This window comes from Sciurus carolinensis, chromosome 5 (genome assembly GCF_902686445.1).
Source record: "Sciurus carolinensis chromosome 5, mSciCar1.2, whole genome shotgun sequence".
NCBI classification, from domain to species: domain Eukaryota; kingdom Metazoa; phylum Chordata; class Mammalia; order Rodentia; family Sciuridae; genus Sciurus; species Sciurus carolinensis.
In genome coordinates this window covers 80,479,755-80,505,795 of record NC_062217.1, presented here as the reverse complement: position 1 = coordinate 80,505,795, position 26,041 = coordinate 80,479,755, and the positions used below count along the sequence as shown (strand labels likewise).

At 42.5% G+C, this 26,041-nt stretch overlaps 2 protein-coding genes across 2 annotated transcripts in view; both read left to right on the top strand.

Moving 5' to 3' along the window:
- Positions 1-8,083, top strand: part of LOC124985162 (ankyrin repeat domain-containing protein 18A-like) — a 33,900-nt gene extending 25,817 nt beyond the window's left edge. Inside the window, exon 9 of the mRNA XM_047553623.1 lies at positions 7,766-8,083. Coding sequence (XP_047409579.1) covers positions 7,766-7,815 — 50 coding nt within the window. The 3' untranslated portion in view covers positions 7,816-8,083. The remainder of the gene's footprint in view (positions 1-7,765) is intronic.
- The window catches only part of LOC124985161 (polyunsaturated fatty acid 5-lipoxygenase-like), a 29,451-nt gene continuing 11,463 nt past the window's right edge, over positions 8,054-26,041 (top strand). Inside the window, 5 exon segments of the mRNA XM_047553622.1 lie at positions 8,054-8,100; positions 12,059-12,181; positions 19,970-20,076; positions 20,902-21,074; positions 24,869-25,015. Coding sequence (XP_047409578.1) covers positions 12,063-12,181; positions 19,970-20,076; positions 20,902-21,074; positions 24,869-25,015 — 546 coding nt within the window. The 5' untranslated portion in view covers positions 8,054-8,100; positions 12,059-12,062.

The following is a 26,041-nucleotide window of genomic DNA, read 5'->3' as shown; positions in this document are numbered from 1 at the left end:
AACCCCCCATGTTTGCCACTTCTGTTCAACCTTGCACTAGAAGGTTGGTCTATCCAGGTCAATTAGGGAAGAAAAATAAGAAATAAAGACATCTATTCTGGAGTACAATAAGGAAAATGATCACAATTCATAGATGACACAATTGTGTATATACAAAACCCTAAGAAAATCACCAAAAAAAAAAAAAAAAGAAAAAGAAAAAAACACTAGGACTAATTAACACTACAGAGTTAAAAACTATCAGGTAAATATACAAAAATCAATTATTTTTCTATATTCTAGCAACCAACAAAATGGAAATAAAAATATAGAAAAGATTTCCATTTATAATAACCTCAAAAGGAGAAACTATGTATGAATAAATTTAACAAAAGTAGTCCAAGAGTTATACGATGAAACTCTAAAACAATGCTGAAAATAATTGAAGAAGACCATAATAAGTTGAACTATATCTCATGTTCATCAGAGAACTTAATTTAGTTAAAATGGCACTATTACCCCAAATGATATATAGATTTAGTGCAATTTCTACCAAAATGCCAGATACAATTCATATGGAAATGCAAAAGATCAAAACACCCTAACAATTAAACAGAAAAAAGAAAACAAAGTTGTAGGACTAAAACTTGCCAATATCAAAATTACTATATAGTCATGGTATTCAAGAAAATGTGATATTGGCCTGGTGTGGTGGCACATGCTTGTACTCCTAGCTGCTTGGAGACTGAGTCAGGAGCATTAAAGTTCCAGGCCTGCCTGAGCAACTTAGGAATACTCTCTCAAAATTTAAAAATATAAATAAAGGACTGGGGATGTAGTTCAATAGTAGAATGCCCCTGAGTTCAATCATCATTACTGGGAAAGAAAAGAAAAAAGAAGAAGAAAAGAAACAGAAGAACAGAAAAAGAAAAAAAAAAAAAAAGAAGAAGTGTGATATAGACATAGAATAGATATATTGATCAATGGAATAGAATTGAAAGTTTAAGGAAATAGAATTTAAAGTTCCAAAATAATTCCTTACAGTTATGGTCAATTGATTTTTTACAAAAGCAGCAAGACAATTCAATAGAAATTGAACAACAAGTGGTGCTGGGAAAACTGAACAGCCAATATGTAAAAAAAAACAAAAAACTAAAATAAAATAAAAAGGAAGATGTTGGATGCTTACCTAACACCACATACACATAAATACATAAATCAGTAAGTCACTCAAAATGCAACAGTTACTAACTCTAAGAACCCAAACTGTAAAACTCTTTGAAGAAACCCTTTGTGAATTTTAATTTGACGAAGTATTCTTAGAAATAACATCCAAAGCAGAAGCAATGAAAGAAAACTAGATAAATTGATAGTCACATTTTAAAACATTTATTTTTCAAAAGACACTTAAGAAAGTAGAAAAGTCACAGGATGAGAAAGAATATTTGCAAATCAAAAAAAAAGAATATTTGCAAATCATGTATCTGATAAGAGACTTAAACTAAGACAAGTGGCTCAGTTAAAAAGTAGGTAAGTATCTGAATACATATTTCTTCAAGGAAAATATACAAATGGACGATGAGCACATGAAAAAGATGCTTGACAGGTTAGTTATCTGGGAAATGCAAAATCAGCATCACATTGAGAAAAATACAAGGATGGGAAAAATCAAAAAGTCAGATCCTAAGGGTTGATAAGGTGTGGAAAAATCAGAACCCTCACACATTGCTTGTGGGAATGTAAATGGCACAGCTGCCTTAGAAAATGATCTGATAGTTTCTCAAACTGTTTAACAGAGTCACCATATGACCCAGCAATTCCACTGCCAGGCATGTACTCAGTGAGTCTCACCATCGTGTATATCCACAAGAATGGGGCCCTAATAAGATATATTATTCCATGCTTATATAATTATATGAAAATGGATTCTACAGTCATGTATAACTAAAAAGAACCAATAAAAATAAAAATGAAACTAGGGGAAAAAAATGAAAGCTTATGTCCATACAAAAACTTGTATATGCATGCTTATTACAGTATTATCCATAATAGCCAAAAGGTGTGCACAATCCAAATGCCCATTCACTGACATCTATATCATATAATCATAAAGAAGAATAAAGTATCAACAGATGATACCACATGGTTTACATTACAACATAATATAAACCTTGAAAACATTTTGCTAAGTGGAAGAAACTAGTTACAAAATTGTCATCTGTTATATTATTCCTTTTATATGCAATATCCAGAACAAGGAAATCTTTAAAGACAGAAAGGAGACCAGTGATTATTGTGTCAGTTAGCTTTCCATCACTGTGACTAACTACCTGAGATAATCAACCTAAGAAAGGTTTGTTTTGACTCACTGTTTTGGAAGTTTCAGTCCATAGTCAGGAGACCCCACTGTTTCTGGTTCTGTGGCGAAGTAGCACATCATGGAAGGGAGGGATTGGTGGAGCAAAGGTTCTCACCTCAGAGCAGCTGGGAAGCAAAAACGGGCCAGGGTCCCAATATGCTCTTCAAAGGCACACACCGGATGACCAGACTTCCACTAGGTCCCACTTCTTAAAACTTCTACTAACTCCCAAGAGTGCAACAGGCTGGGGACCAAGACTTTAACCCATGGATCTTTGGGGAACACTTACCTGAAATATAGCAGTGGCCTAGGCAGGGGATCTGGATGGTGATAAAAGAGATCACTAAAATAGACAGGGCTCTCTTCTAGGATGATGAAAATGTTCTAAAATTGACTCTTGTGATGGTTGCACATGTCTGTAAATATTCTAAAAAGTGAATTATGCACTTGAATTTTATGGTATTGAAATAAAGCTGGAAAAATTTGAAAATTAACTCAAAATGGATCATAGACCTAAATGAAAAAGTTAAAACTATAAAATTCTTAGAAAGCATAGGAGTAAGTCTTTTTACTTTTGGGTTCAGCAAAACCTCTTAGATATGACAACAAGAGCAGAGGCAGAAAAAAATAATAATAATCCAGTTGGACTTTGTCAAAATTTAAAACTTCTGTTCCAAAGAAACATCAAGAAAGTGAAAAGACCACTCACAGAATGGAAAAATATCTGCCAATCACATATTTAACAAAAGGACTTGAATTCAGAATATATCAAGAACTCTGACAACTCAACTTTTAAAAAAATACAAATAATTCGATTTAAAAATTAGCAAATAATTTAAGTAGACACTTCTCCACATGAAATCTGTGAATTTCGTGAAATTTGTGAATTCACATGAAAAAGATGCTCAACATTCTTAGTCATCAGGAAAATGCAAATCGGACCTACAAGATAACAAGTCATGCCCTCTAGGATGGCTAACATCAAAAAGAAAAAAACAACAAGTGCAGACAAAGATGTGGGGGAACTGGAGACCTGAGACACCACTGGTAGAATGTAGAGCAATGCAGCCACTTTGGGAAAGAGTTCATCAGTATCTTAAGCGTGATTTACTTAAAAAGTAACCTGGCTGGTTCCTGTATCAACAAATACTTGCAATCTCCAAGTTCCATCTCTCCTCCCTCTCTCTCTCTCAACTTTTCTGATTTGTAAAAGCATCTCTCATCTCCTAGGGTCCTCCTCCTTCATCCTTTGCTTGGGGACCCATTCCACTGAGAATGTGATTGTCTGAGCCTCAAAACCTTTAGCTTCACCCCCTTTATGTCAGAAACATTTCCACAAAACAGAATAAAGAAATGAGAAACAGAGCCATACATCCATGGGCACTTGGTATGTTAAAGAGGGCATTGTTGATAAACATTGCTGGGGTGCTGGATATCTATTTGGAAGAAGGAGAGTGGCCAATGTGGAGGAAAAAGAGAGGAGAAAAATCAGATGAAGAACTCGGTTTGTACCTCTTGTCATTCAGAAAATTCAGCTAGGGGATTGGTTAGACTTAAAGGTTAAAGGCAAAACTATAAGCCTTTTAGACTGTAGGAGATTCTTCTTCATAGTCTCCAGGTTAAAAAAAAATTCAAACAAGGTTCAAAAGCATATTAACTGTAAAGGAAAGGATTGGTAAGTTTCCCTATCTCAAAATGAAGAACTTCTCTTTATTCAAAGACACCATGCCATGCATAGTGGTACAGAACTATAGTCCCAGCTATTGGCGAGGCTGAAGTGGGAGAATCCCTTGAGCCCAGAGTTCAAAACCAGCCAGGGCAACATAGTGAGACCTTCTCTTAAACAACCAACCAAACAAAAAACACAAAACAGGAAAGAGTGAAAGTTAAGACTGGTCATGGAGTGATTGACAAGGGCTATTATTCCTAGTACTTCTAGAATATAAAGCATTCCTATAAATAAAAGTGAGACTCTTGATCTAGTGAAAAATGTTCAAGCAGTTAGAGCATCATTGCACAAAATATTAAAAGCAAATATGAAAAAATGTGCTTTGCTTTAGTGCTGATCACAGGAATCAGAAGTGAGAGCACAATGAACCCAGGTGTGTAAAACAACAACAATTTGACAATTCCCAAGTATTAAACAGATGTGAAGAAGTGGGAACACTCACATACTGCTGGCAGTATACGACCTTTGGGGAATGAGGGTTTGTACAAACTATGACCTAGACATTCTGTTCCTAGATTCAAATGCATGTGCATGTGTACCTGTATGTTAACAGCACCATTACTCATGATAGCCAACGAATGGAAACAAGTCAATGTCCATCAACAGTAGATCAGATAAATAAAATGTCATAATTTTAGAAAACAATGTGGACGAACCTCACAAATACAATGTTTTGAAGGGAAGAAGTCAGAGACAACGAGTTTGACCAATCCATAAAGTTTGAATTATATTGTTTAAGTTAATGTATAGTAGTGGAAAGAACAAAGGAGTAACAAAGAATTAACTATCATAAAAGTAAGGATGTGTTGGCACTTGTCTGTAGTCCCAGCTACTTGGGAAGCCAAAGTGGGAAGATCATTTGAGCCCAGGAGTTCAAGGTCAGCCTTGTCTCAAAAACAGACATATAAAAAAGTAAACATAATAGTTACAAAGACTAGGGGTTGAAGTTGATGAGTGTTCTCATTGATGATCTTGGGAGGTAATCAGACAGGTAATTTGTGCATTTTTCCGTATGTGTACATATGTACACATACACATGCATACATGCATTTATATATTCTATTTCACAAAAAAAATTAAAAATAAAACTGAATATGCCTGTAGTGTCAGGTGTGACACTGTGATCTGATTTTTTTTGAGGGGATTGAACTCAGGGGCACTCACCCTCTGAGCCACATTCCCAGCACTATTTTGTATTTTATTTGGAGATAGAGTCTCACTGAGTTGCTTAGTGCCTTGCCATTGCTGAGGCTGGCTTTGAACTCATGATCCTCCTGTCTCAGCCTCCTGAGCCACTGGGATTACAGGCATGTGCCACCGGGACCAGCTTGTGTTTTGAGACATTTGTAGTTGGTAAATGCACAGGGTCTTGTCTGACAGTGCTGCTCCCATCAGTTTTATTTATTTATTTATTTATTTTCAGTTTTCTGTTTCTTCCTTGGTCTCCCTCCCAACTTCAAATACCTGCACAAAATCCTTACAGTCAATTCTCTGAGCACTTCTAGCTTGTGAAACTGGGTTAAGACAAAATGTCCATCAGATTAATTTAATTTGCTCTCAGCCTTAGTACCTGAATCTTAGTTAGTGGCAACCTGATTAAATAAGCTGCCCCTTATCTACCAGGATTCTCTGAAAACTGTTTAACCTCATCACAATCTAGGACTTGTAGAGAGGACTAGAGGATTTGTTTTGGTGAAATATTTTTTGATATTCTTTGGGGGGGTGTGAGATATTTGCCCCTAACTTAGGCCTAGTTGTCATTTTTTTCTTCCTTCTACTCATCTGGCCTTTTCAGACTCCCTCCTCTGCTTCCGATCAGGAAACACTGAACTGTGAGGGATCTGCAGAGTCCTGGATTTCCTCTTTCACATGAATTCTCAGGTTTCCAGATTAGAGTGTGGAAGTAAAACAACTAAGAATAGTCCCCAATAAGTCAGAAAGTCACCTATCCCGCTGACCGGCCTCCCTGGCTCAACAATGCAGGGAGAGAGAGCAGCTGAGCCAAGTGGTAACTCTGCAGCCCAAGACTGTGAGTGGGCACCCGAGAGGAGGCATAGCTGTAGAGTTTGTATGTTCTGTCATCCACATCATTTAACCTAATCTATCTGTTGCCTCACATTTTCACTCACCTTTATGTTTTGAAGAGCATCCAGCTGATACATATAGATGCCATTCCTTAATTTTAACTTTGGAATAGCAAAGCCTTATTTTTGTTTTTTGTTTGTTTGTTTGTTTGTTTGCATTGGCAGTGCTCGACAGTGAACCCAGGCTCTCTAAGGCTAGGCAAGGGCTCTCTTACTGAGCTGCATCCCCAGCCTCGGCATTGTTCTATGAATAATCCTCTATGCTCACCTGCTGTGCAGTTGATGGCAATGTGGACTGTCTTTAACTTTCCTGCTGTTTCTTTCAGACGTTTCTGTGTTCTCAGGGAAGAGTTACTTTAGGGAATTTTCCCAGAAGTAAACATTCAGGGTCACAAACCACATATATTTAAGTGTTCTAGATATTGAAGGTTGATTTCCCCAAAAGGATCTGCCAAATCACACCCTTAGAAGATGTTCCTGATAGTTACTGTTTCCCTACATCATCAGCAGGCTTCCCATCTTGAGACTTTTTCACTCTTGTTCATCTACTGCAGGTGAAATACTATCTCATTGTTTTCCTCTTTGTAAATTGCCATGGATTTCTTGCTTCATGTGGGTGTATCATAAACGCAATCAACCATTCCCTTAATAATGGACATTCAGCTGGTTTCCCTTTTGTATGTGTGTTCGTTTTGGACATTGCAAACAGTGCTGCAAAGAGGAAACCTGTACAAACATTTTTATGGACTGGAGTACATCCATTTGCAAAACTTCCATTGCTGGGTCAAGTCAGCACTTTTTATTTCAAGAACTACTGACAAAAATTCTTTACAAAATATTATAATGTTTTCAGTCCCACCTATTGCATATGAAAAAAGATACTTTTACTCATAGCTTTGCCAATAACTGATGACATCCATCTTTTCAATACTTGACAATCAAAAAATCCCTAAGTGAGACCTTAGTGCTGTTTTAATCTGCATTCCCCTGACCACTGAACAGTTAAGTATCTATGCATTGCCTGTTATTTAAATTGCCTGTTTGTATGTTTTATTTCTCTGTGGATTCTTTTCTTATTATCTATGATATCTCTTACATATGTAAGTATGGTTTCTCTTTGCTTTTTGCCTTTGTCACAAAATGTTTCAGTTTTTAAAATTTTCTTAACTGTATGTATTGTTTTTCCTTTTTAACCTCTAGACTTCTTACTTTGCTTAATAAAATCTTCCACACTCCAGTATTAAAGAAATACTTCTGTGTATTTGCCTGATACTCTTATAATTTTGTTTTTAGTTAGACTCTTAATTCATCTACCCTGTGTCTTTATACATGATGTAAAGTAAGAGTCAAACTTTTCCAGCCTCATTTGTTTATATAATACATATTTTGCTGCTCACTGGGGATGATACCCAAAGCACACAGCAGGCACAGGATGACAGTTGTGTACAAGGACCAAGAGCAGAGTGAGGGGCTCAGATCCCACTTATTCTGTGTCCTGTGGGCCTCAATTCCCTCATCTTTAAATGGGAAAAATAATTACCTATATTGGTTCATTTTATGTTTCTATGATAAGATATCTCAGGCTGGGAATTATGTGGCTCATAATTCTGATAGCTGGTGGGCCTAAACAACGTGGCACCAACATCCTGGTGAGGAACCGCTGACTGTATCACAACATGGCAGAGAAGCAGAAAGGATAACAACTGTGAAGAGAAGGAGCCAAAGTGTGGGTGGTCTGACTTTATAACAAAACCAGCTCTCTTAAGAACTAATCCAGTCGCAGGAGACCTGACCCACTCCCGGAGAGAGCATTAATCCATTCACAAGGGCAGAGTCCCCACTGACCCAAGGACTTTCCACTGGACCCATCTCTTAAAGGTCCCAGCACACTGGGTCAAGCTTCCAACACATGAACCTTTGGGGAATGAACCACACCACAGCACGACCTTGTAAGTATTTTGTTCACTTCTAATTTTAATTATACATAATAATGGAATTCATGGTGATATATTCATACATACACAAAGCATAATTTGTTTTATTTCATTCTCCTATGCCCTTCTTCCCTCCCTATTCTTCCCTCCCCTGACCGCCTTTCTCTAGTCTAGTGGGGTCTCTTCTATTTTCATGAGGTTTCTCTTCTCTTCTTTTCTCGCTCTTGCTTTTATATATGAGAGAAAACTTAAGACCTCTTCACTTTTGGCATCTGATTAATTTCACTTAGCACAGCATCCTCTAGTTCCATCCATGTTCTCGAAAATGACATAACTTTGTTCCTCTTTTTTCACTGAATAAAGCCACATTATATATATATATATATATATATATATATATATATATCACATTTCTTTATCCTTTTATCCATTGGTAGACACCTAGGTTAGTTTAATAATTCAGCTATTGTGAATTATGCTGCTATAAACACTTCATAAGTTTTTGAGATAACTAAATAGGTTTAATGATTTTACCTTGTATTGGCACCTTACTAAACTCTTTCATTGGTTCTAATCACTTCTTTAATTTTAGTTAAGTCTTTGTTGTTACTTATTTTGACACATTATTAGAACAATAATTTTGTCTCTTATTTTTCCTTATTTATACCACTGTTATTCTTCATATCATATGGATGGAATCTCCAGAAGTTAATAGTGCTAATGATGAACACCCCTATCAAAATTTTTATTTATTTGTTTAACATTATATTTACTATTGCTTTATAATGAGCACTCTTTAGTATAGTATTTCATGTTTCATTAAAATTTAATTTTTTTTGTTTGTTTTTTGAGTTGTTTTTTTAAATTCATTTTTATTGTAAATAAATGGGATACACATTGTTTCTCAGTTTGTACATGAAGTAGAGGCATACCATTTTTGTAATCATACATTTACCTAGGGTAATAGTTTTTGATTCATTCTGTTATTTTTTTTCTTCCCTCCCACCCCTTCCACCCCTCTTATCCCTCTATACAGTTCCTCCTTCCTCCATTCTTGCCTCCCTCCCACCCCTTATTATGTGTCATCATCCACTTATCAGCCATCAAATTTAATTTTTATGTAGTTGAATTTGTTCAGTTAATTTCCTCAGAAGGGTTCATGGGTAGTATATCTGAGTCTGTGCATCACTTATCCCCACCAAACACTTGACTTGTAAGAAGATGATGTAAAAACATTGCCTGTAAACCTTTTACACAGACTTCCTAACTTCGCTGTAATAAACAAGAAATATATTAACAGTATAATTTTTCCTTTCTACCTTGGACTGAGAAAATTGAAATCATTTTTCAGTTTAAGGACATTTTCTTCTATATCTTTGATTTTTTTTTAAACTTCTCCATGTGTTCCTCTCTCATGTGGGACTTCTTACTGTTTGGATTTTAAATCTTCTGTGTCTGGGCTTCATGACTCTCATAGTTTCACTCTTGACTTCCATTTCTTTGTAGTTCTGTTCCACATTTGTGTTACATTTCCTTCTATTTTTGCATGTAACACTTCCTGCCCGTAAAATGTGCTCAAAAATTATAGAATGAATTGATTTTGTCTTCTAGGAGACCAGTCATACTCAAAATGATTATTCTCTTTTTCCATTTCCCTATTAAATTCCTAACTTAGAAAACGTATTTTGTGGCTAGGGAAAGTCATTTTACATTGAATTGCACTATATGCATCTCCTTAAGATATTCTCTCTCTCTGTCTCTTTTATCTGTCTGTCTCTTTCTCTCTCTCTCTCTGTCTCTCTCTCTCTCTCCACACACACAACACACACACACACACACACACACACACACACACACTCATATACATGCACACACCTACAAATTAAATGTCTTTCCTGCTTCGTCCTTACTTCTGCCTAGTTGTTCCACTTGATCTTCCTCAGTGGCGTGCTATTGTTTTCTTTGCCTATTTATGTCTGTGGTATGAGATCTTTGGTTCCTGTGGGTCAGCCTGTCAGGGTATCACAGGCTTTAGCAGAAGGAACACGGGGGTTTGGTTTCAGGGGTCAGTAGCAAACTTGCTGGTAAACTGTTCCATCTCTGCACGCAAGGACCCATCTTCTCTTAACCTTTCACTGTGGGGCATTTCTGCCCATTGGTGCTGCAATCAAAGGAGATTGAGGAAGGACAGGCAGAGAGAAGCTTTTATCTGTTAGGAAAAGTTCTTAACTTTCTCTTCTAAATAAACTCCCAACTTAAAATGTGAATGCCAACTGCTGTCTTGTGTGTTATTTTTGGGCTCACTGAAAAATCTAGGTCCAATAAGCTCTTACTGTTCATTAGAGTTCATAAACTGCCCAGTGGCAAAGAGGAAATCATTAGTAATTTAAGCTGGTGTGACTAGTGTTAATTAACAGGTAACTACCATAGTTACTGCCAGTGGGGCTCCCAAATGACTGGCTCAATTTTAGACCTATATTGGAGATGCCTTGAATCATTTTCCACCACAAAAGAAAATTATCTGCCTACTTGTCCACAATTTTTCTCTTACTAGCATCAGCATTCATGCCAATAATGAAAAAAATAAAATTAAGAAAGTAGAATGTTATAAAATCTAAGAAAATAGAATGATATAAGTAAGTCCACAGTTAGAAATGCGACGTGTCATGTAACAGAAAACACTTTCCACAATGCCACTGTTGTTGGAGGCACTCTATCTGGTTCCTGGTCACCTCTTATGATCCTAGAGGGATCCCACTGGGCTGCAGAACACCTTGAAAAACATGAGGAGTTTCATAACAGTAAAAGCACAAGATCTTATTAAAAGTACTTTAGACTTTTTAATGTTCTCAAATTTTCCCCTCAGGAAATTAAAAAGGAAGGAGAGTCAGAAATTCAAGTGGAAAATCTGAAATCTCAGAATGTAAGTTTTGGCTGGTTATAGTGGCATATGCCTGTGATCCCACGACTTGGGAAACTGAGATAGGAAGTTTGCAAATTCTAGACCAGCCTCAGAAATGCAGTGAGGCCCTAAGCAACTTTGGAAAACCCTGTCTCAAAATTAAAAAAGAAAAAAAAGTCTGGGGATGTAGCTTAGTGTTAAGTGTCCCTTAGTTCAGTCCCTGGTACCAAAAAAAAAAAAAAAAAAAAAAGTAAATTTTGTTTTTTAAATAAACACTGGTTCATTTTTGCTTTGTTTCGTCTTGTTTTTGCAGTTGAGGTTTGGCAAATAAATAAGCAGAAGAAAAGTAAAGTAGAAAAATAAAACATAAGTGTCCAATGCTTTCAGTTTTAAGGGTACCACGATCTCAAAATTCTTAATGGATTTAGTGCATGGCTCATTTTGGGAGGGAGCAATTTTAATTGTAATAATCTCTAAACCTGCTGTTGGCTGGTAGGTTAGAGAAGGCAACCCCTCTATAGTCTGTGCCTGGGGATCGTCACTCATTTCTCCACTGACATGTGACCCTATTGTGAAGGCATCAGAACTGTCCCCTGTCTCCTTTCTCTTGACCACCACATGCAGAACATGCACACAGTCCAAGGGTGTACACTGATCAAGCTGAATGAACACTGGACACCCAAGTTGGTTGTGGCTTGGCAGCCTTAACAATTTCTGCCTCCTGTGACTAGCAAGATGGGCCTGTGCTATGGGATACATTGTTGTTTAAAGTTGCCTCTAATAAGTGAGGTGTCCTGAGGCTTCCTTCACTGCTTCTGATGTACTAGTACACACCTATTCTGTTCACTATTCCTTGGCTGTAAGCCAGGCTCAGATCTTCCCCTGTTATGGTCAGAGCACAGCAAAGTTGGCTGCCACAGGAAAGGGGTCCCTGGTACCACGCTGGATGCAGGGTCCATCTGCGATGTGTCAAGCACTAGATATACATATCAGACAACACAGGCAGCCTTTGGCTGAGGGGAGCAAACCAAAGGTTAGCGTTTAACTCAGTTTTCTCCTTTCTCATGCTAGATGGATGGAGTGGAACCCTGGCTTTCCCTTGAGTATCGATGCCAAGTGTCATAAGGATTTGCCCCGTGATATCCAATTTGATAGTGAGAAAGGAGTGGACTTTGTTCTGAACTACTCCAAAGCGTGAGTTTCTGAGAACTTAAGGATGCTGGGTGGCCCCTTTGGTGACCAGGGCTGGGTGTGGGACCCTCTCTCCTTTCCTCGCTGGGACTTTCGGTTGGGTGAGTAGCACCCAATGCATTTGATTATATCCTGACTATAGAGTGAATTCTCAATGTACTACCACAGGATAACCTCTAGCACAGTCACAACCTGAGGATTCTAGACACCAAGCACTGCTGTGTTTTCACCCACGGGTGGGCATTATTGCTTGGAATATGCAGTTGCCACCCACATCTTATCTCCTCTATGGCCAAATCAAGTAGTCAGTGTCTAGGCACTGGATGGAGGGATGGAAAAAAGGAAGGGAGAGAGGGAGGTGAAGTGAAGGCCAGGAAGGCCTTTCTTATGTCTACTCAGTGTTCCTTAAGGTCATTGTCATCTCTGTATCTCAGGATCCTGGCACAGCAGCTGCCACAGAATAGGTGCTCAGTCAACTCTGTCAAAATGAATTGTGTGACCCTCCTGGTGACTCAGGGGCCAGTGTTGCTACCTCCCAGGCTTCACTTCACTGTAGGAAAAGACACACACACATATGACACAGGTACCTTCTCCTCATGCATCTCCTTCATGGCTTGTAGCAACCAAGGCCAGAGATTCTCAATCCTGACTACCTTTAATATTATAGGTTCCTTGCTGTTCTGCCCCTCCCCATATAGATCATTGAACGATGGTCTTTGCATTGCTGACTGGGGCATATTTTAAATGTTCCTGGGAGAATCAAATGTGCAGCCAGAGTTAAAATCACTGGCCTAGAGGCTTCTGTGGGCCTAACCCACCCTCACATACCAGATGCATGTATGGTCAAGTCCATGTGCTGGGGTCCTCAGGAAACTTGTCCTGCTCTCTCAGCTCCATCATCTCTCCCTGGTACTAATGCTCTTGGGAACACCCTTCTACCTGCTCCCCTGGGCTCCATATCACAGCATTTGGGTGGCTTATAAATTATTGGAGTTTCTTTATATAAAAGCAAATATAATTCTTTCACTCTCCTCCCTGAAATCCTTCAGTGATTGTCCCAATTTCGGGTGAGAGCCCAGGTGTGTCTATCTAGGTTTCAAGATACATTCAAGTGGACCTGCCATACCCAGCCTTCTCTCCTCCCGACCTGCCCAGGCTGCTCCAGCTACATAAATCCAGAATTAACTATAGGCATCTCTGTGGCCCCATATCTTTTCCCATGTTGTTTCCTCTGCCACAAACACCCTTCCCATTTCTTTGCCAGTGTGTGGGTAACAGACCCTTCTCCTAGAAGCTCCTGCCAGTCCCTGGGCCCAGTGAGGTCTCCCTCCTGTGCTGCTACACCCCAGCCCACACTGGCCACCAGCCTTTCAGTAACACTGCAGCCTATCTTTTCCCACGTCATCTTGGGCACTCAGCCTCTTGAATGATGGACTGTTTGGCAGGAAAAAAGCAAAGAAATCCTAAGATGGGCCCTTCAGCTCCTCCTACCACAGCATAGCTGGGGCAGTCAGCTGAGCACTGACTCTGTGCTGGCAGGTTGGACCCAGATCCATGAGATCAAAGAGACAAGAGGACTTTCCCCTGAGCCACGTGGGCTGAATCTTAGGGAGGCAGAGGCAACTCAGAGGAACCCACCCTACAGGGGCACATGGGAGAGGGCTTTTGCTAGTGTGGGCAATCCTAAAATGTTGTCTAGTTTCTCTGAGCCTCGATGTTGTCCTCTGGAAAAGAAGGACAGCTCCTACTGAGGATTATGAAACTGAAATTGAGCTACTTAAGCCATCCCAGCTGACACATGAAAGGGTACCCCTAAAAATGCTAGTCTTTGCCCATTCTTAATAATGGAGTGAGACTCACTGGGTGCTTCTCCAGCACCACCTGGCCACTGAGCAGCTGCCCCCTCAGACAGGAGTACATAAAGAGACTCTCTCCATCTGGACATTCTCTTACTGATGGGGCCCAGGAAGGCTTCACAGCCAAGGGACATTTGGCCTGGCTTTGTTGCTGGCCAGGCAAACACACGTGGGGGTCTGACAACAGGCTGGGGTGCTGGGATGGGGACAGCACCGTTTGCAAAGGTGTGCCATGGCCAGGTCAGACCTCCTGGGGAACACAGTGGGTTGTGAAAGTTCCTGGTGGATTCAAGGGAGGAGCAGCTTGTGTGTCTATCCAACTATGCACTCACTATTTGGAGCCTGGAGAGTAGAGACAGAGCACCACAGAGGGGGCAGATTTTTAGTGGAGGAAGTAAAACTCAGAGCCAGCATGGAGCAGAGGGAAAACCCCAAGACTGAGGCCTGAGAAGTGACCACAAAAGGAATGGAGAGGAGGAAAGCTGAGGAAACCCATTCACATAACTGTGGAAAGCAGAGCTACGAGTTTTGCATGGGAAAGAGACCCTGTTTTTGCCACCCCACCTCAAAAACCCATGTCACTGAAGTACTGTTAGATAAGAGCATTATTCCCTTAACTTCACGAATGCTACCCCTAAATGCTGAACTTCTTGGAAATTTTAAAAATAATCCTGTCCTTCTGCTAACATTGTCTATAAGATGTATTTCCATGTATCAGCTCTATTTCCTTACACTGAGTTTTGTTATAAAATCAGAGATGTGTCAACCAGAAAAACAGCTGGGAAAATGTAGGGGAAGAAATCCCATCTGAAAGTTGGGATAAGCCTGGAAGATTTAAATTTGATTTGCCAAGATCACAAAGCATAGAGTTTCCCTAAGAAAGCATTTGTTCAATAGATTAATTTGGAAATCATTGCAAATTCTTCAGCAGTGCCTCTCATGCCATGGTGGCCCCTCAATATCTTTGGAGAGTATGTTTCAAGAGCCCCAGTAGTTGCCTGAAATTTTGGATAGTACTGAACCCTATACATACCATGGTTTCTCCTGTTCATACACACCTATGATGAACTTCTACCTTGTCAAATTAAATGGGGCACTTTGCAGCTTCTCTTTGGCATATGGAAATTATCTGCATTATTCCTTTTGCACTTTGGGACCCTTATTAAGTAAAACAAGGGTTGACCACAATCACTGTGACACCACACAGTAAATCTTATATCTGAGATGGCTATAAAATGACAAATAGGTGGGTGCTCTGGATAAAAGAATGATTCATATCCTGGGTGGATGGAGCAGGATGGCAAAAAAGACTGACTAAGTTCTTGATTCTGTCTTCCTGTTGCATATGTAGACTAGAGTGGGGGAATCATATGAAAAATAGAGCCTTCCAGAAGAGAAGATGTGCAAGCTGAGTGATGAAGGGTGAATAGACATTTGCCATGATGATTGGATGGAAGGAGTGGAAACAGATGGCCACTCTGTGGAAGTAAGATTCACAGCAATCCAGGAGGACCAGGGTGGGGGCTTGTGTAGAGAAGTGGGGCTAAGGCTGCCAAGGTAGGAGACTGACAAGGAGTCTCTCCTCTACCTGGGTAGGCATGACCATGGCAGTTGGAAGCAGGGGCAAAGTCCAAGGGGCAGAGAATGTCAAAGGGCAGACATTTAGTGTTAAGAAAGGACAGATCACTTGTCAGAAGCTTCCAGAGATTAGAGGAGCTCAGAGCTAATCAGTGTCCTTTGGCTGTGGTCACTCTGAAATATTAGTTCCAGGGGCAGAGAACACAGGGGTAAAGAGGAGTTCATATGTAAATTTTTCTATAAATTGGGTGCGAAGGGCAGAAAGGAGTCAAATGAATTAGATAGAGGGACCAGGGGAAGGGAAAGAGCCCAATACTAACTGCTAACCAACTTTATAAATAGTTTCCATAGAACACAAGGGCCTGGGTTGTAGACTTTGATGTTAATCAGCAAGTGGTAACCATGGTAATGGTCACTATATCTATTGACAGATAGCCATGCTTATGTACATCATGTCAGCCCTGTGAGACAGTGAGCATCTTTATGTCCTTTTCATAGATGAGGTAACTATGGCACTGTGAAGGTAAGGGGCTTACTCAAGCCCGTGTGGCTAGGAAGTGCTGGGACTGGAATTTTAGACCAGACCCTTATGTTCTGTGCTGATCTGTACTCCTCAGCTGCCCTCTCTCCTGTGCCTGGGTGGACTACCAACAGGAACAATCTTGTGTTCAAGATTCTTGTGTTCAGACCCTCAGCACATCATGGGGGTGCAGGGGAATCTGGCACCCTCTGATACAATCCCCAGTCTGATAGGGAGACCCTCAGCCTTCACGGATCTTGAGGATGAAGTGCTGAGAAAGTGCATATCCAGGGTCCTGTCCCCCATGGATGATGCTGTGGAAGTACTTCTCTGCCCATGATGAACTAGTCCCCGTGGTAGAAGACTGAAACTTGTGACTGAGGTCACCCAGGAGGCCTTCCCCATTGAGTCTCTGCACAGCTTTGTTTCCTCCCTACTTCTGGGTAACTGAAGTATTTCCTTTGAGCCACCTGCTGTGCCTGGAAGGAGGCCAACCCTCTTCTGTAAGCTTTGTCCCCCACCCCAAACAGCAAACTGTGAAATGGAAAGTGGAGAAGCTGTTAGAAGGAAAAAAGCAGGGGCAGGCAAAGGAGGCAAGAGTTCCTGCCTTTCTTGGTACCAACAGCTGGTGTCCAGCCCAGGCCAGCAGCTCAGCATAGGAGAAAGCCATGGACTCAGACAGTCTGGGCTCCTCTCTGGATCCATATTTATGTGTCCACATCTTCCCCTGGCTGTGTTGCTACCTCATGGTGTCATTACCTGGCAGTGTTTTTATCTGGCTATGCCCTTACCTTGCTATGCTCTTACCTGGCTATGTGACCTTGAATAAACCAGGTGCCCTCTCTGGGCTTCGAGTTTTCTTTTGTGCAAAAACAGTTCTTTAAAGTCCCAAATATTTCAGTTGTCTCTAAGCATATAGAAATATTTTGCTTCCAGCATACATGTAAATATTTTCCCTCTCAACCCCACTTCTTCCTGAATCTGTAGCTTCCTCTGAGTACTGCCACACCCCTCCCTATTTCAGTGCCAACTTTCTGTTTTGAGGTCAGAAAGACCCAGCTGGGGAGACATGACTCACTTCCAGTTCCCCACATACTCCCCCAGGCATAGGACCTTATTCTTGGGCACCATCCAGAACTGAGCCATCCTTGAGCCCCAGTAGGATCTTAGGAGGCTGGAAAAGCTTCTCTCTTCCAGAAATAAGTCCTTTTCTACATCCAGACTGATACCAGATGCCACAGTGAGATATACTCCTCTAGCTTCACAAGGGTTTCTGTCCAGGACACTGGATATTGGGTGAGGAGGAGATAATGAGACTGAAGGGAGTCAAGCTGGGGAGTTCTTTGGCCCTGACTGTATCACCATCATGCTGGTGAGGTTGCAGCAGCCTGCCCTGAAAAGTAGGACAAGCGTAGGTGGAAAACCTCTGCCCTCCACAAGGGAAGGGCAAGGAAAAGACGAGGAGGCATCTGTCTACAGCTCTGAGGTGCTGTACATCTACTGTGTGCAGTCACCACAAAGCCAGCCACACTGCCCAGGCTGTGCTCCAGCAATTTGCACCAACACGTTCCCTCGATAACCTGACACTCACAAACGTCTCCAGCCTCCATGCTCCCATGAACTTCTCCTGAGCAGCACAGGCGTCCCCTCCTAGGGGACAGAATGGCCAGTACAAAGAAGAGGATCATCTGCTGAACTGCAGAAGGAGTCAAAAGGAACTCACATGACCTTCCTGGGCCTGTTGAGGCCGGGAGAACTCCCAGCATCCCCTGCTTGCCCACAGAGTTCCTTTAGTGTCTCTGACTGACTGCTTCATGCATGTCCATGGGGTGTCTCCCCTGGGACAGCAGAGCTTGACATCCCTGAGTCCTCTGTTCCATCAATCAAATTCATCTGGACAGAATACTGCAACCTCAGTCCTTGGGTTTTGCTGGGTTGGGAGATTCAAGGAGGCTGCTGAACTCCTAATCTTGCCCCTGACAAAACTCCTTGTATGTTGGTAGCTGCGTCATAGTCAAATCATTACACAAGGTCAGAGTCCAACCAGGGTGCTGGGCTCTTGGTGTTCAGGGCTGCTTCTCCAGATGGGCTTGGTTTTGCCCGTCACCCATGGAGGGTGGTGGGTAGGAGGAGAACCCACTGGAGAAACTCCACTACATGGTCCCCTCCACCAGGTATCTAGGGCACCTCTCAGTTAATAAGGCAATGTTCTCTGAGTCCCTCTGCATGCTGGAAGACCTGGGCTCCGTGCTGAGTCATGCAGGACATGCCCTTGCCCTTGGGGTGCTTAAGGCAGCAGGCGAGTATTCAAGGTCTTGAATTGCACCTAAGCTGTGATGAGCACTGCTTAACACAGGAGAGCGAGCACCAGCCTGGGGAAAGGGAGACTTCTCTGAGAAAGGGACACCTTCCCTGAAATAGAAGGAAAGTGAGGTGAACACTGGTTGAGCCCTCCAAACCCTCTAACTCACGTGGTCAGTAGGAGGATATTTTAATCCTGAGGTGCTGTGATAACAAAATACTCCAGGAATTTCTTTCTCACAATTCCAGAAGCTGGAAGTCTTAAGATGAAGGTGACAATACTTTTTGGTTCTGTCAAAGGTTTTTTTCCTGGTTTGTTGATAATAATCCTCTTATGATATGGATGAGGGAGAGAGAAAGCCAGCAAAGTCACTGGTGTCTCTTTTATAAGGGCACTAACCCTCATAAGGACCCCATCAAAATGTAATTACCCCCGCAAAGTCTCACTCGTCTCTTTCAAAAATTATTTTATTGGCTTATTTTAGTTACACAAGACAGTAGAGACCATTTTGATATAATTATACAAGTATGTAATATATCTTATTCTAATTAGGACCCCAGGCTTGTGGATGTACACTCATCACTTAGTACTATCACACTGGAGGTTAGGGCCTCAACAAAGGAATAGGAAGGGCACAGTTCAGTCCATAGCCAGGAAGAAAGAGAAGTGTAGACCATCCCAATCGGGGGGAACCCTTCAAGCAAATGACAAAGCAGGTGGAGAGACCTGAACTCTGAGAGGCCGTCAGAAGCATGCCAAAGAAGTGGGAAGAAAGCCCTGACAGTGGGAGGAAACAGGGTAAATTGTATTCTCATTACTTTCAGCTGTGTGTGCCAGAGAGCCAAAGTGAGGCAGAGTGTGTCACAGTGAGAAGTAGCCAAGATTCCCAGGCTCTGTCCTGCACCCTGCTTGGGTCATGTAGGAAGACAGAAGATTCTCTCTTCTTCTTCACCTTTCTGGATGCATCCCACACACTGCCTCCTCAGTAAAGCCCCTGGATTTGCTCAGGCCACTCACATCTCCCTTCTTTTACCTAAATATTGCATTTTGAATTTAGTAAGCTCTTGTCCTGGGTTTTTATTTTCTTGTCCTGTGTAATGAGCATTTGAACTCGTGCCCTTCTAAGTACCACATACAGAGCCAGGCAGAAGGTAACTAAGGATCATCTCAATTGAACCCATCCCTCCAAATCCAGACTGTTAGGTTGAATAGCTGCACAGAAGGTATAGCATTTTGTCCCTGGGAGCTTGCTCAAGAACTGACCCACTCAGTGGTGGTAGCAAATGCCTGATGAATGAATGCATGGATATATGCATGGATGGGATGCAAGGCACTAGGCTGTTTGGGAGGGAACTGGCCTGACCTCTTCCATATATGGGTGAAGTACAGTAGGAGGAGCATCAGGTGTAGGTGCCAGTTTCTGTCCTGGTTCCATGAAACCATCACCTGCTGCTGGAAGCTCTTGGGAGTATCATAAAGATCCTGAGGGGATGTGTGGTGGAATGTGTGAGGGTGACCTGTCTTCTGGTCTGCAGAATGGAGAATTTGTTCATCAACCGTTTCATGCACATGTTCCAGTCATCCTGGAATGACTTTGCTGACTTTGAGAAAATCTTCGTCAAGATCAGCAACACTATTTCTGGTGAGTGTGCCTTTGGGACTCTTGCAGTACTGGGGAGGGGGATGCTGTTTTCCTGTTCAAGTCATGCCAGGAAATTGGCAAGGGCATGCCACCACATCTTCCAGGCTAGCACCTGCTGTATCCCATGCCACTTGCCTCACTTGTGGTTACCCTCACTTCCCAAGGTTTCTCCTCCTTGAACATTCAAGCTCATACACCCTCAACCTCATTTTGCCATCAAAAATTTCAAAAATTGGTATTTTTCTTTATCTGATATGGAACTATTTTTCACAGATATCAATAATTCATGGTGCTTCTGGACACAGTAATGTCAAGACTTAGCTTTGTTTCTTTAAGCATTTATATAAAAGCAAAGTTGGATCCTTTGAACTAGGATGTGTTTTGTTAGAATACTGGCTTGGTAATTGGCAGTAATGATATCAGAAGGAAACAGTCACAGAAAGTTAAAGAGACGAGTGGTTGAATAAAGAGCAGATGAAATCAGCACACAGAGAAATGACTTTGGTCAACACCACTCCAGTATCCCCTCTGCTCCCCTCATGGGCAGATGATGGGCTAAAGGACCTGAGTTCTTGAGAGAGGGATGGGTATTTTGGGAGGCTTGTGAGCCACTGAGAGCCAGTTCAGGGAAGACAGGGTGGCATCGTAGCCTGAACCAGTAGCTGGCAGAGGCACATAGTTGGGCATGGTTAGTGAAGCCTGTGGCCAGCATGCTGTCCAGTAGTGCCCAGGAGAGGAGACCCAGCAGATACTCTGCTCTAGGATAAGGGTCAAGGGGACTGCCTTCTGCTCAGGGCTTATGCTGGGCCTCATTTCTCTCCCCAAAGCGGGTCATGAACCACTGGCAAGAAGACCTCATGTTTGGCTACCAGTTTCTGAATGGATGCAACCCTGTGCTCATCAGGTGCTGCACAAAGCTGCCTGAGAAGCTCCCAGTGACCACGGAGATGGTGGAGTGCAGCCTAGAATGGCAGCTCACCTTGGAACAGGAGGTCCAGTTAGGGACGCTTTGTCACCAGAAGACACTTCCTACTAGCCAGTTCTCACTAGTACCCAGACCACTATCTCCAGACCTGTCTGGTCAGCGGATGGCATGAGGTCAGTGACTACTTCCTTTTCCTGGCAGCAGTACTAATGAGATTCCTGGTCATTGTGCAAACTGTCTTATGCAACATCAAAAGAGGAATTAAAGGTGATGTTTCTCCATGGTGCTCACATTTGTGGGAGTATATTGTTGATTTTGATACCAATAATTACAAGAGCTACTCCTGACTCGGGGCCTGTGCTAGGCAAACCATTGTGACAGATGCTTTCCATCAAATGATCATGCACCTTGTGAAGTGAAAAAACTTGACAAAGAAGCATGCTTTGTTTAAGAAAAAAGGTTAGGGCTGAAAGAATTCTTTACAATCTAATTAGAAATGTTAGTGCCATCTGCTCCTGCCTCATCCTTCCCCAATACTTCTCTAGGTCCTCAGGAGAGGAGGTGAAGGCTCAGCTCCCCATCTTAGGCTCCAAAGAGCTGACATAGTCTTGAGACAGAAAGGTTTCAAACCACTGGAATCTAATATCAGGCACCTTCCATGAGATGGACTGCTGGTCTCAACCATCTCATCCTTTGCCTCTTTCTGGCACACTGGGCTTCCCACCACCCAGCCCCTGCTACCCATCTCCAGCTGTCCATTTGGCCTCTGCTGCTCGTGATCTTGTGTGCCTACCTAACTTTGGGGATCTAGACCGACATTCCATCCCCAACATCCTGCACACCTGACTCTGAAGGGCCACCCACCCTGCCAAAGTCCCTGGACGGGGTCCCTGCCCCATTGCAAACAGTGCTAGCCTCCTCCTTCTGCCTTGAGCCCCAGGACATTACTGATGCCAAGCTCAGAACTTTGACATGATGATGACAGAAACAAAATAGAGTCACACAAGTACAAATAGGCAAAGTCTTTATTGGGCTTCTACTTAATGAATGAGACAACTCTGATAAAGTATCAGGCTGGTTCCCTGGAATAAAAGAGGAGAGCTGATTTAATGGCTGCTTGCAAGGGTGGGCTGGGGATTAGGACATTAATTGGCCTTACGTATGATCTGTGAGGGTGCTTCAACTCTACCATCTCTTCCCTGTGATAAGGATGAGTTAGGTGAAAGCACCTGGCTCTAATGATGCACCTGGTACTGTTTGAGGATGAATAAATAAGTCACATTTGGAATCTAAGAAACTGAGTTAAGGTCGGATCTTTTAATGGTTGTCAGGCTATGAGCCAAAGTCCAGGAGTACCTTTGCCCTTTGTTCCTACGGTGGCCCCTGACTGTCTCATTTACCCAATCATGCAAACAACTGACGATAAAACAATACACACCCAAAAACACACACAAAACCCACCACATATATACAGCACAGTATTTCTCCGTAGATCTAATTGCCAGATGTGGTAACATTGACTTAGAGGCTATAAGTTTTAAACTTCAAATCAGAAAATCATAGCTCTCTAAAAGCCAGAGAATACTGGAATTGAAAAGAATTGAGCAGCCATTGCACCCTCTGACCACCCAAGAAGGGACACTTAGTGACCTCCCAAATAAAGCCACAACCTCCCACTGCTGCCTCCAGGTCAGGTGGTTACAGGTCATCTCTCCTTTGAGGTGACCCTCCTCATGGTCACTCAGCTGTGCTTTAGATTATGAGACAATAATCTAATGATCTAATAGCCACCAGTGATTAGACCTTTACATCTAATCACTCCCCTGTCTTTTACACCGCCCTCTTCCACACAGTAACATCATTGTTAATTCCAACATTCATGCCACCTTTCTTTGGTAGACTCTTAGCTCTCTCTGGTAAGCTTGTGAACTATTAAAACTCCCAAATTGTTAAATCGTTTCTTTTTAAAAAATTTCTCCTGTGCAATTTATTTTTGGAACATAAATAGAAATCCTATCCTATTGTTGGTTTGGGGGTTTTGTTTTCTGATACATAATGTGTGTGTGTGTGTGTGTGTGTGTGTATTCCCACGCACGTACACAGGTGTGTATGCGTTCCTGCTGTTGGTTTTGATTCATTATTCTAACTCTTCAGGATTGCTTTATTTTTTAGACTTTATATCAGTCACAAAAATCAAATCAATCTGACTTTCTCCAAGAAATGTACTGGTTCAAAGCAGAGCTAATGGGCTCAGGCATAGCTGGATCAGGCTCAGATGATATATTGGCTTTCTCTCTTCATTGTTCAACCCTCTGCCTCTGACAGACTTTTTTCTTAGAATGGTCTCTTTACCTGGATTTAAAAATGATAGCGTCAGGCTTGGCTTCCACCATTTTAGTAAATACATCCCTCCTGCCTCCCAACATTCCCAGCTAACCCCAACAAAGGTCCAGGTTTGAATCCTGAGATAATCCCCTGAACCAATCACCACTGCCAGTAAAATGGAATTTGCTGACCAAAAGAGGACCCAGATCCTAGGGCAGGCCAGAATATCCATGTCTCTGGAAAAATCCTGGTGTCTCAGAACTGAGATAGGCCCTGTTTTCCAAAAGGATGTCTTGGGATAAAAGATATGTCCCAGATTCCAGGCCTGCTGGTTCCTAGACCTGGGTTTCTGGGAACTCCCTTTGGGGTATGATATTGGGTTATCTGTTTCAAGGTCGGATTCACAGCTTTTCCTTCTGGGAAGTCGACATTAAACTGTCCAGCCCGTACTAGAAGCCCAGCCAGCCCTGCTCCTCACTTTTCAATAGGCCCAAATCCTTGACAAGATGTTCGGATGGTCCAAAACCCGCCCTCCCCATTTTGAGGGCACTAGCATGACATGTCCAGAGAACATTCCTAAAGTCAGACAAGAAAAGCAGGGCAGTGGCAATGGCGGTGGCAGGCTCTGGGGCGTCCTCTTGTGCCTCGCTAAGATACCACAGCTGGTGTTAGGCGCATGCGCAGTTGGCGCAGCTGCCTCTGCCGCTGAGCTGTGGATCCGCTGAGCCACCAGAGCAGAGAGTGGTCACTTGGTGATGTCTCCAGACGTTTCAGACCCTAAAACCTTCCCAGCTGGGACGTCCTTGACCCCAGCTGAACTCCGCCTTTCTGCCGAGCCCGCGACATTCCGCTGCACCCGATCTCCGCGCGGTGGTCTGGCTCCCTCTAGAGGACTCCTGGTGCAGTAGTCACAACAGATGTCCACCGCCCGGATCACAGGAGCGCTTGTTTTGCATTGGGATGTGTTCAGAACTGCAGAAAAGGGCACGCATCTGGAGTCAGCAAGCCCTATGGATTTCTACCAAGTGACTCACCATGTCGCCAACCTCAGACCAGGAGGTCACAAAACATGTCAACCCTGCAGACCCTCCCACTGAATCGACCCCTTTTCTCCATTCCCTACCTAATTCTCCTTCCCTCTCTAGGGGGACTTTTGCCAGAGGTGGAGGTGGGGGCTCCCACAATGGCTACTTTGCCCAGTTTTAAACTTTATGCACCACTTTTTGGTATATGACTTCTCTCATCCATTTAATCTAAACTTTGCCTTCTTTTTATAAAACTGACACCCTTTCACCGTCTTTCATGAGGGTCAAGCTTGTTTCAGGTACAACAAATGCAGAATTAGCTGCTGTCAGTTCTTTTCCTACTTGTGAAAATACTCCGTGTGAGTGAACCTTTGAATTAGAGGCCAAAAGAACTATAAATTTTGAACTCCTGGGAAAAGAGAGGGCTCCCAAAGACCATCATTTTCTACCCCTGACCCAATCTGACTCTTGGGTTCATCTCTGCTGATAGTGATTTGGATTGTTCTGCCTCCTGCAGCAAGGGAACATTTTCATTGTGGACTATGAGCTGCTGGATGGAATTGATGCCAACAAAACAGACCCCTGCACACATCAGTTCCTAGCTGCTCCCATATGCCTGCTGTATAAGAACCTGGCCAACAAGGTTGTCCCCATTGCCATCCAGGTAGGCTGCCTGTCTCCAATTTTTCTGGACCTCTCTGCCCTCAGAGGTGGGGGTGGGGATGGGGGTCTGGGGGAGGAACTTCCTGGGCAACTTCATCTGTATCTCCAGGACAGGGAAACAGCTCTCCTCTGTGGTCATAAGGAAGGTGCTGAAACTGAAGGAAAAATAAGACATTAGGACTTTTTTACCTCTGTGGGTGGGTCACCACCATCATGGAGGAAGAGAGGGCTCCATTCTTCCAGACATACTTGATAAATCCCTGGCAGGGTGAGGCATGCTGTGGAGGACCTGCCCTGGAATGACAGCACCCTAACCAGGGCCTCCAAATCAAGGTGCCCACAGGGGTCAGGTAGGTGAAGTTGAGAATTGATCTGGAGATTGAGGCCACCAAGAGGTGCCATGGGCACAAATGTCAGGAAGTGGGACAGCCCTGGGACACCTTTCTTGATGTCTAAGTGTTCTTGCATTCTCAAAAATAGTGGAGGATGGAGGAAACAGTCTGGAAGAAGCAGTTCTGCACAAGGCTTCATCTGTCCTGCACAATGGGAGCAAGTACATAGATAGCAGGGACCAGGACCAGAACAGGCAGGACAGAACTAAATATAGGCCCCCTGGCGGTGGTAGAGAGAATGCACAGGACCCCAAGGGTGGGAGGATAGGCAGATGCACATTCAGTAAACAATGCCTGTGCACTGGACACTGGATGTTAAGAGCATATGGCAGCTGCATTTGTCAGGCACTGACTATACTCCAAGACCATCTAAGGGTTACCTGCACAGTCCTCAAAAACTTACCCTCAATTCTGAAATCTAAAAAATTCTGAAAGCTGTATTTCAAAACCTTATAGCAAATAAACCTTCTCTGAACCAAAAAGAAAGGTTATTTGGAGTCCCCTCCATTCCATGTGATATGTAAATGGAGTGCTGCAGAAATTGTACTGTAATATAAAATATTATGTTATTCCAGACCCAGAGAAGGTGGGCCAGTCACCTAAGGAAGTATAACCACTGCTAAAATAAAAAAACA